At 42.7% G+C, this 14,124-nt stretch overlaps 1 protein-coding gene across 4 annotated transcripts in view; it reads left to right on the top strand.

Annotated features, from left to right (window-relative positions):
- Positions 1-14,124, top strand: part of dennd5b (DENN/MADD domain containing 5B) — an 84,734-nt gene that overhangs the window by 55,911 nt on the left and 14,699 nt on the right. For all 4 annotated transcript variants that reach the window (XM_019257639.2, XM_010748304.3, XM_019257640.2 and 1 more), the window contains 5 exons: positions 5,599-5,786; positions 8,246-8,824; positions 10,235-10,466; positions 12,834-12,984; positions 13,152-13,242. In XM_019257639.2, coding sequence (XP_019113184.1) covers positions 5,599-5,786; positions 8,246-8,824; positions 10,235-10,466; positions 12,834-12,984; positions 13,152-13,242 — 1,241 coding nt within the window. The remainder of the gene's footprint in view (positions 1-5,598; positions 5,787-8,245; positions 8,825-10,234; positions 10,467-12,833; positions 12,985-13,151; positions 13,243-14,124) is intronic.

The following is a 14,124-nucleotide window of genomic DNA, read 5'->3' as shown; positions in this document are numbered from 1 at the left end:
ATTAACACCCACACTTACGTACGAGACCACCACATTTAGGCTCGGTGGCCACATGACATCTTTTTAAACTGTGCTTTTCTTTTTGATTAGAGAAACTTTTTTGTCATGTCTGTTCTGACCATAACTCCACACCTGAATTAACATCAGTGTTTTCAGTCTGCAGAACACTTTTCCTTTGCTACTACCAAAGACTTCCAAAGAGTGTTTTCATGATTCATCCACCCAGAGCTTTGGGGTTGTGTCGTTAGTCTTCACATGTCATTGTGTCGCTGGAGCTGTATGACACCAAATAGGTTGGGTATTAGACACTGTAACCTGATTGGCTGACTCTGTTGCTCTCTACTGTACTGCACTGCAGCAAAGTGGCTCAGCCAGAGATTTTCAGTGAAAGAAGATACCACATCGCAATTTCCACCAATGACATAAAGGGGTATACGCTTCGTGTCTCTTTGCCCCCCATCTACAAACCTTGTTTGGAAGTGTTGTAATGTTGTGACTGGATGAAACAGTTGAGAAAGTTATAGAAGCTTGCTATGAATCATCTTTGGTGAAACCAGAAAAACAATTCAGCACTGACAGAAAGAAATATCTGTTTTTAGCAATGAATTTTCCTCTGGAAAAAATCTTCAGGCATATCATCAGTCTTTACATTGTTTCATGTTTACAGCAGCAGCAACAGTAAAGATTGCAAATAGAGGTAATCCAACATTTTGGTAAATACGCTGAATACTAGTGTGTGATCGGGTGAAGACATGATTCTGTTTGCTTTCTTTGTGAGTGTGAGATATGAAGCCTGTATCTGTGATACAGGGTTATATAAATAAACACTGACTAAAATAGCTTAGCAGAAACACTGAAAGTAGGGGGAAATGGTTAGCATCGCTTTCCCCAAACATAAATACACCTACCAACACTAACGCACACATCCTCACATGTTCTGTTTATTTCTGTCGGCCCACTAAAGCTGAAGATGCTGCTCAGAAGTACTGTGTGGACTCATAAACTGTTGTTAGTCAAGAAATAGTTCCAGCACGCAACATGTCCTGGAACTACAAATTATTTTTTTTACATTTCAGATTTTGTGAGTGAGGAGGGAGGCTGGTTCAAGTCCATTATGCATGTCTTTGAGCCCTTTGAGTGTGTTGTTGTATTTTGGGTAAAACTGTGAAAAACTTGAGTGAAAAAAATGATTTCCCTTCGAGGGATCAATAAAGTATCTATTCTATTCTATTTTATCTTGACACCTGTTCTAACTGTTTGAATGATGTTAAGGCAGGGAGGGAAAACGCCCACAGCATGAGCACAGATCATCATGTAAAAATCAGGTCATACATGTCATGAATTAGGACTGAAACATGTATGGATATGTGAGTCACAGTAGTGTTAAAAATGTTAACCAAAGCCATCTCAATGGAGCAGAAAAAAGGCATGCTTCTCCCTGATCCCATCATGCTGTGATGAAAAATGGGTCACAGTCTTTTATTCATCACTATCAGACTCAAAGTCAATCGCTCTTGGAGGGACGTGATCAAAACCAGACCTCACTCAAGTGAAGAACATCCCTGTTTTGTTCAGGTCCTCATCGTTTTTCTTCAGAAGCCAGCGTGTGCATTCATCCAGAGCTCTAACTGTGTGACAGGTCCGTCCAAGCGAGCCTTAATTTCTTTGTAATGAGGAGGGAAACCTGCGCTGAGTGTCATTTGGCTGCCGGCAGGTGATGGAAAGGTTCAATTCAGGGGAAAGATTGGATGTTAATGAGATGCTGCCCCACCATATGTTCCCACGCTCCTCCTGATCAATCAACAAGCAATTACACCATGACAGGTAGAGGCGTCATAGCAGCAGATAGCAACGAAACACGTGCTGTGCAGGCGAGTATGAGTAGAAATGTTGTAGAGAGCGGGCACAAGAGCACAGGGGAAATTTCACACAGTTCAGTGTGTAGACCACACTGAGCACTCACGTGCTCTTGTGTGTGAATGGGGGCAAAGAGTTCCAGGATCTGAACAAGTGGAGGCATTTCCAGCAACATATGCAAGGTTCCTCCCAGGAAATTCACTGGTAAAAGTGGTGGTCATTGGAACTGTGTGAACTAACCCTGTAAGATCCTCAAATGGTCATGGGAGTCACACTGAAGACTCAAGTGCTCATAACGTATCTCCTCTGTCACATGCTCACCATGACTTCAGTTTCAATGTCAAAACTCTGTTTGATTTAATCGATTTTCTAGGCTGTGTGTCAGTTGACTCGTATTTCACCAAGCTCTCACGCAGAATTATTCCTTTCTCAGCTTGTTTCTTGCATTTGTCATGCAATGAGATGTTTCTCTAAGCCTCTTTCATTTTGCTAATCTTCCCTCCAGACAGTAGTTTTCTGACTTTTATTATATCACATTATCAGGGTGCAGCTGAACTAAAGTCTATGATCCGTGCATGTGAAGATACCTAATGTCAGCTGTTTACCACAGACAACTGTCTTCTGAGACTGAGACTGAGCTGGCTGTGTTTATCAGTCCCTGAAGCACTGTTACAGTTTCACAATGACATGTCTCGTCCTGTTTTTCAGCATCCTTACGCCCGGTTGTCTCTTGCCGGGGCTTTCTGCAACGCTACGCTTTGTCATATCAGATTTGTTTCTTTTAAAACGTTTACATGCTTGCTCATGTATCACAGGTGCTTACGCTTGTCAGATTTTAAAGGAAGTTTCTTTGGCGATGCAGCAAATTTTCTTAGAGATGATTCAGCCCTATTCAGTGGGGTACCTGTAGCTATTTCTAATGTGTGACAAAATATAATGAATTACTATAGCACTCTGGCAAGATGAGGAAATAAAGTCACTCAGTGTTAGATTCCTTCCTCTTTGTTTTATTTCCTTGTGAGGCCTGGCTGCGTGAGCTTTGATGTGTTTCAGTGTAAGGAACGGACATTTATGAGGTGTAAAAGAATATTGCTCAGCAGAAGAACTTTTCAAGACATGTCGGATTATAACAGTGAATGCGTTAATGACGCCAACTGAGACAACAAGGCTAAACTTATCTTGGGGTGATGTGAGCAGGAAGGGGAACAAGTAGGACAGCATCTGCTGTAACATGAAAAGTAACATGGGAGTGCTTCAGTCAGACTCCCTCGCTGTGTTTCCCACAGTGTGTGTGTGTGTGTGTAGGAGAAACTTTGAACCTGTTCAGACTTGAGAGAAAACAAATACAGACTTCAATATACAATACAGACACTGAGAGACAGAGGTGGGAGGTTCTGATGGGCCCATCTTCTTCTTTTTGTGTGGTATAGATGTCAAATATTGAGGTCCAAATGAAACGGCAGTATTTTGAGCTACAGCCACATTAGCTAAATGGTAACACCAGAATTCTAACATGCTGATATATAGCAGGTATAATGTTTTACATGTTTGTTTGTTTTTTAGTTGCTAATATTTGCTAATTAACACTAGTCTGGGCCAAAGTTGTGATGCAAAAGGAAAGTCTGGTGTATTGAACAAAGAAAAAGAAAGTAAGAGGAAATGGGGTACGGAGTTTAATGTAACTGTACCACAGATATACATGTATGTGAGTGACAAACCAGTACTTTGTCTTGCCGATGTGTTAAACCCCAAATTCACTGTGTCCTTTTAACATTCACAATGGTTTTCCTCAGTCGAGTCATAAATTCTTTGTTGGTTTCTCTTCATCCATTATTCAGACTCTGCTTCTCTGCTACATTGCGAGTGAAAGTGTGTGGTCGTGTGGCTGCTAACAAGCACAAGTACAAGTACAACTCATCTCAGTAGCCAAGTCATCATGCTCCCATAGCACTATATAGAGCATAGTAAAGAGACTTTATTCAGGTAGAGTGCTTCTGTAAATGTTAAGTCATCATTAGGTGAGATTTCAGCGTTTAGAAATGAAGTGACTTGGCAGCGGGTTGAATCTTTTGAATGAGTGAACACAGAAGAAGTGTATTACACCACATCTGAAACAAGTTGCTACAAAACACGGTGCACAAAGAATTTCACTTCTGCAAATGTGAAGACTGTGAGAAAGTATCCTGGAATGACAAGGAACAAAGCAATGTTGTTAAATGTAACACACACACACACACACACACACACACACACACACACACACACTTTCTATTTTCCTGTCACAGCATGCCTGTTTGCCTGTCATCCTCCCCCTGTTACTCAATGGCCTCCAGATGACAAATAGAATAAATTACCATCATTCATCTCTCCAGCGATGAGCCTAATGACTTGTTGACTTGTTGGATCTAATGACTGCAGGTGCATCCTGCAAATATGCATAATGGAGTTAATCAATTTACACACACACACCCCTTTGTGTCACTTCTTTAAACACATGAAGGGAAAAGAATGATTTATTGGATTGCTCCTTGTCGAGTTCCTCTTATTGAAAATGAATCGATGTGCTCTGTGGTTAAGGCGCCGAAGAGCTTCATGCATTCTCAATGAAAGTGCATACATTCCATATGTGCACATAGAGACAGACAGGAGGGCACTCACTGAACCAGATGGAAAGGAAATGACAAAGGGGACGGCGGCACAGAAGAAGAGGGCGGCTGATTTATAAATTGACCTAACTCTGTTATGTTTTTTTTATTTTCCTGGAGATCGTGCAGGCTTTTCACTCTGACCATCATAATAACATCTGATGAAACTGCTGCTGAACTCAATACTAAAGCCAAGCTGGATCCACTGGCCTTAATCTTTTTAAGGGAGGAGCAGAGGCAATACTCTCAGACGACACACGCACACACTCACACACGTGAAAATGTGATTGAAAAGAATCCATCAGAATGTAATTCGTCTTGTCCTTAACGCTATCAGACTCTCCGATTCAATTTGAATCACTTGATTAAAGTCTGTCTTGCACATCAATACTCTCATATACTGTATGTATTTCATAAAGCTCTGAATATGCCTCGAGGCAGTTTGAGAGGATGAAGAGTTCATTGAAAACACATGACTGATTATTTTTATATACAATGTAACAGCAATAATCTGAATCTGATCTCTTTGTCTCAGTTTGAGAGCTGTTGCACTGGGTGACATGTTCCCTCATTACCATGAACACACACACACACGCACTGGAGTTTATTTAGACTCAGTCCTTCTGCCACAAATACTCACTAAAGCAACATCTGGATTAATTCGCCACTCAAAATAGTCCCTAACAAATGCACAATTTGTTGTCTGAAAACTTCAGTTTATTGTATGGTTTATTGCAGTAGTTTATTATTGTGAGAATTTGTGATAGACACAAAACATAGAATTAAATATAAAATACCTTTTAAGATCTTTACTCATCAGACTCATTACTGTGCAGCTTTGTATCAATGCTCACCTGTTTTACTCATGACCTTTATATTTGAACAATGTCACTTTAACTCTGATACAATCAGACTGATATCTCATTTGTGATTAAACATTCTGACCTTAAATTAAAGAGCTCCTCAGGCGCTGTGATAAAGTGCATGTGCTATCAGATTTGTGTTCCTCCCACCTACAAGCTGAAGCCACAGGAAGAAAGGGCGTCTTTTAGAACTACTGCCTCACGTTATCGTGTTTCTTTTTTTTTTCTCTCAGACTACCAGCGGTTGATGACGGTGGCCGAGGGCATCACCACCCTGCTGTTTCCCTTTCAGTGGCAGCACGTCTATGTTCCCATCCTACCCGCCTCTCTCCTCCACTTCCTGGACGCTCCTGTTCCCTACTTGATGGGCCTGCAGTCCAAAGAGGGCACCGACCGCTCCAAACTGGAGCTTCCTCAGGAGGTACACAGAAAGTCCATGTGTGGTTAAGAGTGTTTGACAGGTCAAAACGTCCACTATGGGGTCGCCCCTGTAGCTCACCTGGTAGAGTATGCATCATCAGAAAATGTCAGAAGAATATTATAAAAACAAATTTTGTACACTTTGTGAAATGTCCTCTCAAAATTCAAAGGCCTTGCACTTTAACTATCTGCTCTAACAACTGTTTCACTTTGCTTTTTGTTCTAATCAGTTAAGGGAACAATTTTACACCCTGAATCAGATGAGGAGTAACTAATTTCCTCCAAATAACAGGAAGCCATATCATCGAGCTTCTTGTCAAAACAAGCAGGGGAGGTAGACACCTCAAATGGATTCTAGTTTGCTCCAGAATGTCCCATAGTTTATTTGAGATCTGGTGACTGTAGAGGTTGTACTCTTCCTATCTACGTGGAATCCGGCATTTCTTTAATCCTACACTCATTTATTCAGGTTTTATATCGTGACCTGATTTTACTGTAGTTTGAAACAAGGTCGTTAACCCAGAGCTTTCTCTGTGGTTCAGGTTAGCCCAGGGCTACAAAATGCAACTGTGAAAGGTCTTTAACATGAATCCAGGTTTTGCAGTAAGACTGCTGAACTTGGAGTGTGTAATACTGTGTGTGTGTGTGTGTGTGTGTGTGTGTGCGCGCGCACAAGTCGCAGCAGATTGCTGTCAATGCTCATTACTGCTGACGATACATTGTCCAAGGCCACACACACACATACACACACACACAGGCAGACAACCAGGCTCCTGTTCAGACAGACAGGAAATTGCAAAAAAACACCTGTCTGTTGTAAACCACACACACACACACACACACACACACACACACACACACACTATAGGACAGGGAATTACCTATTGTGAGTGTGAGGTAGACTCTGTATTCTTCTTGTTCTTGTCACACAGTGAGGAGGTGAATGTGTTCTGGATTGAAACCAGTATTTAGCCCAGTGCACAGTTCCACTTAATGTGTGTGTGAATTCATGTGGTGAAGTGTGATAAGGCGTAACAAAGCGGAACATCTAGGCTTGCCGGCTTCCGGCTCTGTGAACAACCCCCGACTCCCAGCGCTCGTTAATCCGGCACATTCCATACGGATGCTAATGATCCCAGCCAGCACAGGATGCTGCTGCGGAGCATCCATGAGCCCGTCTGCCTGTCGGCGAGTCGGAACGCTCCTTTGAAGTGACGCTGCCCTAGAAATGGGCTGAAAGCAAAGCAGAGAGCAGATGATGTGGAATAAATGCCAGACATGTTTTGCCTTTTTGAACCCTGTACTTCAATTCAGGTCTTCTTTTCACCAGATGTCAAATGATGACATCGGCTACGTTGGCAATGCAGACAGTGGGCTTTGTACCTAAACTAGGGCAACCTTTGTGGAGATAAAAATGTTTGCAGTTTGCTTGATCTTTTGCTTGAGTTAGTGTTTTTTGCTTGTTTTTTTTAATCTGTGAACAACCTCCCATCTGTGAGAGTTTAAAGGAGTTGCACGAGTTTGTGTTTGTGTTTGTGTTTGTATCACTGAGAGAAAAACACAGACTCAGTGGAGGAAGAGCTTGAACTGAGAGAGCGACCTTGTGCATCCAACAGAATTCACGTCCTTTGGGGGTGGAGGTAGAAAGTCATGATTTTAGAACTTTTGGTGAACAACAAATACTTTTGTGGTGTGGATGTTATGTTTAAATGCAGAACTACAGTGCTCAGATCACTTAAAATGGATCCACTGAGGCAACAAGCTTGACAATCAGAGAGACAAGAAGCATTGTTTCCATGCTCCCAGATCTAACAAAGAAGACAGTGTTATCATAACAGAACAATGAATTCCTCATCTCCACTTTGTTATATCAATGTTCCAGATGTTCCAGCTGTGTCGCATGCTTTCTATGATTTGAAATGAAAAAGGAGCTGCTCTGATGGCACAGCTGGAACTCTTTGTTCATCCTCACCAGTGGAACAGAGCTGTAATTATTATTAATTTGTTTTTCAGCTCCACTCTTCTGATTATATTAGGCAGTCCATGTTTGGATGTTGTAGATTCCACCGGCTCATGAACACGCCACACAAACTGGGGTCTGACCTCTAAATTCCAATCTGGAGGTCCTCGATCACTCCTGGTTTTGAGTGGTTTAGTATGGCTGTAGTATTATCAGAGGTTTTGCTTTAATCCCATATCCGGGCTCGATGATAACTCCATTATGTCAGATTTAGGTTGATCTCCCACAGTGCATTATTATCAATCACACACTGACCTACATTCTCCGTACTCTACAACTCCCAACCCCCATCACACCTAAAATCTGTCCTCAATATTCTTCCTGATAATACCTGTCTCACCTGCACCTGTCTCTGTTGACTCTGTCATCTTCTGTCTGTGTTGTAAAGATATGAACAGTTTCACGATTATTCATGTTCTAATATCTGTTTCCTGTCCCAGGCCAACCTGTGTTTTGTGGACATTGACAACCACTACATCGAGCTTCCCGAGGACTTTCCCCACTTCCCCAACAAGACCGAGTTCATCCAGGAGCTCAGCGAGGTGCTGCTTAGCTTTGGAATTGCTGCCAACACAGGCGCCCCACCACGGACCCGCACCAGTCCCGGCAGCGCCCCTTCCACCCCTGGCAGAGAGCGCAAGAATGTCGCCCTCCGGCAGCTCGAGGACGACGGGCGTAACGGCAACCTTGCTGGGGAGGAGCTGGCCGTGCTGGAGCTGCTGCAGGGTAACGCCACCCTGGAGAGACTGCAGGCTCTGACCAAGCGCACTGGGGTGACGGTGGCCCGCGTGGACGCCCTGAGAGCCGGAGTCAAAGCCCAGAGCACTGAGGGGCAAGGGGGCCGGACAGCAGCTGAGGAGGAGGAGCTAAAGAACGCCAAGCTGAACGTCCAGCTGAGGGAGGTGTTCGCCAGCCGCTTCACCACCATGTTTGCAGACTATGAGGCCTTTGTCATCCAAAGCGCCCCGGACCTGGAGTCCTGGCTCACGAACAGGGAGCAGATGCACAACTTTGACAAGGTGACTAAACCATCACAAAAACACACAAACATTCTTTCTAGTTACTTTTCTAGTTACTTCATACTTTAGTCCAGAGAGACACTCTGTGCCAGAGAGAGAACATCTGAATTATTCTGTGAGGCTTAAATTGGATTGTGTGTGTGTGTGTGCGCGTGTGTATATGCGTGTAACACTGGAAAACAAATTCAGTTTGACAGCATATGTGCTGCGTGATGAATTAGGAGCTGCATTGTAGGGATTGTAAATGAGAGTGTTTGCATACTACAGGCAAAGGTTCCCTGGTGAACTGTGTAAATGGCATCTACTGAAAACAAGTCTGCTGTTACGAATAGATTAAAATTTGTAACATTTATTCTCAAACAGGTATTTGATTTTATTCAGGGCAGGATTTTATTTTGAAATTGAGCTTTTGCAGCAGTATATTATTACATTATTACAGTTTTTATCAGGTTATAATATCATATGGATATGTATGTTTTCGGGTTGTTTTTGTGAAGATCTCCACACCAAATTAGCAGTCTTGTGATCTATACTGTGTTTTGATCCAGATCAGTTTAGTTTATCTCATTTTCATATTTTTTGTTTCTGTCACCAAACATCTGAAGAAGCAGGAAATAGTGAATTGCTCTTCCTGTTTACTAAATAGTTTTTCTGCACTGTGTCTGTCAAATTAATATTTGCTTGTAACCACATTTTTCATACTCAGTTATATATTACTTTAATACTCATTTTTCAGACACCAACAAATAAACCTGCTTTAAATGGACCATAGCTCTCATCATTCCACCTGCTAGATGAGCTCCTAATCAAAGTTATAACATTAGTCAGCAAATTAGTTCCTGCAGTTTGACTTCTTCTTTTTCACATGTCTAACTAACAGCAAATCAATATTTAACATGTCAAAACTTACAGCGTTCAAACTTCGATTTTACGGACAGTCGTTAATGTTATCGATCATCATCGAACTTGAACAGTTCTATCAAAAATAAACTTTATCCACTCAGCTTTTCTGTTCTTTGTGGCTACTCGCTGATGTAGAGACATTTGCTGGTTCTTTGACACTGTGTCAGTTTGGAGCTGAAGAACATCCATCCATCCTATTACCTTGTAACTATATATATTGACATTTCAAGCAAGTCACAAAAAATTTGAGGGAACAGGAAGTTAACTTCACCGTCCACACAAAAATGCAGTGCTAGTGTTTTTAGATTTATCTGTAACAGAGATGAAAAGCTCAGCTTCTGTTTCTGCTTCACAGTACGTAAGTTTCCAGCAGTTCAGTTAAAGCAGCAGAAAATGTTGCGTTTGCATTTAAATCACACAAGTGAGTAAATCAGTGCTCAGTGCACCCTCTGGCTGATATTAAAAAATGTCTATATTTCTGTATCTCCGTGCTTGTGTTTGCTCCAGGCCTCGTTCCTGTCCGACCAGCCCGAGCCCTACCTGCCCTTCCTCTCCCACTTCATTGAGACGCAGATGTTCGCCACATTCATCGACAACAAGATCATGTCCCAGTGGGAGGACAAAGAGCCACTGCTCCGCGTCTTTGACTCTCGCATCGACAAGGCCCGCCTCTACAACGTCCGCGCTCCCAGCCTTCGATCTTCCAGCTACCAGAGGTGTTCCATCCTGAAGGAGTCCGGTAAGCTCAGCAGGCAGAGACGTGAATGCTCAAAAGTGTTGTTTACTTCACAGGACAACATGATTAAAACGGGAACCAAAATGCCTGAAGAGTCTTATCCACAGCAGAAGGGCAGTGGTTTTAATTGGTAGCAGGATAGAAACTCATGGATCAGCATGCTGTGCACGTGTGTCCGTCCTTCAAAGCATACCAAGAGTCCATTAGCTGAGGTCAGACAGGATTGCAGCACACCATGCAATTTAAAAACACACATAAACACTCTGCATCCATCTCTCTGGCTTTTCCTCCACCTCTCCTCCCCCCCTTGTCTCTCATTTATCGTCTGGAAGCCGCTCAGCTCTCCCCGGTGACCAGAAAAGCCCACTTCTCATTTCTCTACATCCCAACACAGCAAACACTCCATCACTCTCTCTCCAACATTAGCGCAAGCACACAGTCTCTGATGCCGTCTGACTGCTTTGCTCAGTTCTTTCCCTTTGTCCCTATTTTCTCAATTAGTGCTGCTCGGCTTTCCCTTTGATTAGCTTTTAATTGGTGCTGAGTGTGCAGTGTGAGGCACGAGGTCACACCCAGACTGTTGGAGACCAACAGGGAATCTGTTTGGTTTACTCATGTTCATAAACTGTAAAAGGTAGAACGGTTGAAAGTTTGCTTGTGTATTTAAAAATGAAGGATCAGATGGGAAAGTGTGTGTGTACTATGTGTTAAGAACAGTGCACAGCTGCTGCAGATTTAAACTCAGCCTGGTTTGTGACAGGAGTGTTTATTAAAAGTGGAAATTTAATCATCACTAAATTAAAAGAGGTGGCACCACATAAAATAGTTGCTAGGCAGAAATTAGATGTGACTGAACTGTCAGAGGAAATATGGGACATGGTCGACATATCTGACATCACATTTGATCACAAATGTTGTTTAATAATGACGGCAAACATTTTATAATATGTAAAATAACAAAGTGTGATGGCTGCATGACAGGGCACGACATATTAAAAACTGTACACTGACTTATCTGACAGAGTATCTAACCGGGGTCCTTATGACAACATAGCACATTGCAATTTGTTGTGCATGGGGCTGTGTAACAGCAGAGCAGTCAGGACTGCTGCTTTTCTTTGTCAAGGTCAAAAAATACTAACATGGGTAAGAAGCCTCTGTTTTCTTATGGCGCTGATATTCTTTATCTTTATCTACATTTGTCTGGTACAGTATGGTTTTAGTCCAGTCTTCTGAACAGAAGTCAAATGTACAAAATCTTTTTAGTTTGGGTTTGGTCTCCACTAACTCCTGAGAAGAATGTCTGGCTCTTTAGTGGTTAAATGCTCCACCAGCTAGTAGCTAACTGGAGCCGGACAGGTAGTGAATAGTGACCTTATTACAGATGTTTGCCTCTGAAAACATCTGTAATGTACAATGCTATCTAAGTTGTTTTCTGTGGGCTCACATTAGACGTAGTCAACCCATCAACACAAAAACTGCAGACTATGACGTTCTGATTTTTCAGATATGATGAGTTTAGGTCTGATATATGAGAGAGATATTATGATGATTCAGAACATGACAGCTGTTGGCTTCATATGACAGAACAGTGATTATATCAACTTTCAGTTTTGCTCAATCTTCTCAGTTTTGCAGCAAGTCATACTTCAGATCATTATATCTTCTATACGAGTGATCGTTTCAGTTGTTGCTTTTGTTTTTTGATGCATGTCGTCTGTTTGTGGCCCAAACTGTTTGATGCTAATGGGCTGAGTCATGTAAAGCTTTAATTGCTGAGCGTGAGCACATTTGGGGGCGATGGGGCATGCAGGTACCCAATTACTTTTCCCTCCACCTGCCTTCCCCTGTGGCGACACACTCCAACGCCTCCGCTCACTGCTCGCTCCAGAACTGAGATTAATACTGTAAGCTCCTGTCTGAGTTTAGTCACACACAAAACAAGTAACTCAACTCAAAGAAAGGAGGCTAGGTCCACATCAAATTCTGAATTTGAGTGATTGAACAGGAAGTTACTTCTCCTTTTAAACCTATTAAAGTTTTATCGCAAACAATAAACATTGAGAAATCAGGGGTTTGTCAAGAAGTATGTAAAAAAATCTCTTATAATAATCCAGAATATTTATTCATATTGTACAACAACAGTGTAAAAATAGGTAAACAGACAAATTATTGGGCTCAATTTGAGGATCCAATCCATCGGACGAGAGAGGAAATGAAATGAGAGAGAGAGACAGAATGAATAAGATTATACTTTATGTTTTTCTGTGCATTGACTTTCTATGCTTGTGAAAACTAAACATATGCAGTAAAACTGAGATCTGTGTGTTACCTGCTCTGTGTCTGAGGTGGATTCTGTCTCACCCACAGCTCAGGCCATCGAGCAGCGGTTGATGAAGATCGACCACACCGCCATCCACCCACACCTGCTGGACATGAAGATCGGTCAGGGCAAATACGAGCAGGGATTCTTCCCCAAACTGCAGGCCGACGTGCTCAACACGGGGCCGACCAACAACAAGTGAGTCCACGCTCCTCGCTCATTCCCCTGCCTCCTCTCTTTATGCTAAGCTATCGATGTCCTGACTAAAGCTCAGTGCTTTCATTTCTTTCACTCAGAGGAAGACACTCATTGTGAACGGCATTCAAATCTTTTAAAGTAGTCTAAAGACAGTGTTTTACCTGCAGGTGGTCTCACAGGACGGCGACAGCTCAGCGGAGGAAAGACCGTCACCGACAACAAACAGAGCACCTGCAGCTGGACAATGACCTGAAAGAGGTAGAAATCCCCCCATAACATGTCCTCTGAATGCTCCCCCCCTCCGTTGTATGTCGTTATTATGTGTGTGTCATGGCGTCATCTTTCCGTTTCTGTTCTAACTGAATTCCTGGTTTCCGTTTGAGTTTTTTTGTTTCTTTTTCATGTGCATGCTGCCTTCTGTTTTCTTTTCCATCCTTCTCTTTTGTTCCTGTCCTCTCCCGTCTGCTCGCTCATGTGTCGGTTGGTCGGGGGTTGGGTCGTACCCCTCTTCCTCCTCCTCCTCCTCATCCTCCGCCTCAGCAGGTGGAGGGCTGTCTGATCCTGCAGAACTCCATGGCCTTTTGGGAGTGGGACAATGCGTCCCCTCCGCCTATCAAACCGCCTAAAAAGTCTGCCTCTGCATCTTGTCTGGTATGTGGAGGAGCTGCCTGTGCTGTGGACCCCCACCTCCACCCCTCACCCTCCACTCTTACCCAGGGTTCCTACCTGTTTATAGGGCTAAGCTTAATGTTATAATCCTTAAGTGTGTTTAATAGTTGAACACTCAGCGTGAAGCAGCAGCAGTCGGATGTTCTGTTTGTGTTAGCAGTGACAGTCCAGGCTGATATCAGTGAGATCAGATTACATGAATGTTTTCCTGTCAAACCCTTGTTGACATGGATGTATAAGGAAAAACTGGATACAGTGTTCTTCATAGCATTCTTATAGATTCTGCTCAGTGGTGCATGATGCCCAAAAATTGTGAATTCCTAGCATAAATTACCTGGGTTTTCTGCATATGCTTCCGGTTTCTAAGGTCAGTCACTCAGTCCTAGATCTACAGTCGCTTCTTGCTCATTCACTTTTATTCTTAGCTTCACTCCTCTGCTTTGTCACATCCTTTCCTCCTAACTCACATAA

Source organism: Larimichthys crocea, chromosome XX, assembly GCF_000972845.2.
Source record: "Larimichthys crocea isolate SSNF chromosome XX, L_crocea_2.0, whole genome shotgun sequence".
NCBI classification, from domain to species: domain Eukaryota; kingdom Metazoa; phylum Chordata; class Actinopteri; family Sciaenidae; genus Larimichthys; species Larimichthys crocea.
The sequence above is the reverse complement of the archived record's forward strand: the minus strand, read 5'-3'. Positions and strand labels throughout refer to the sequence as shown.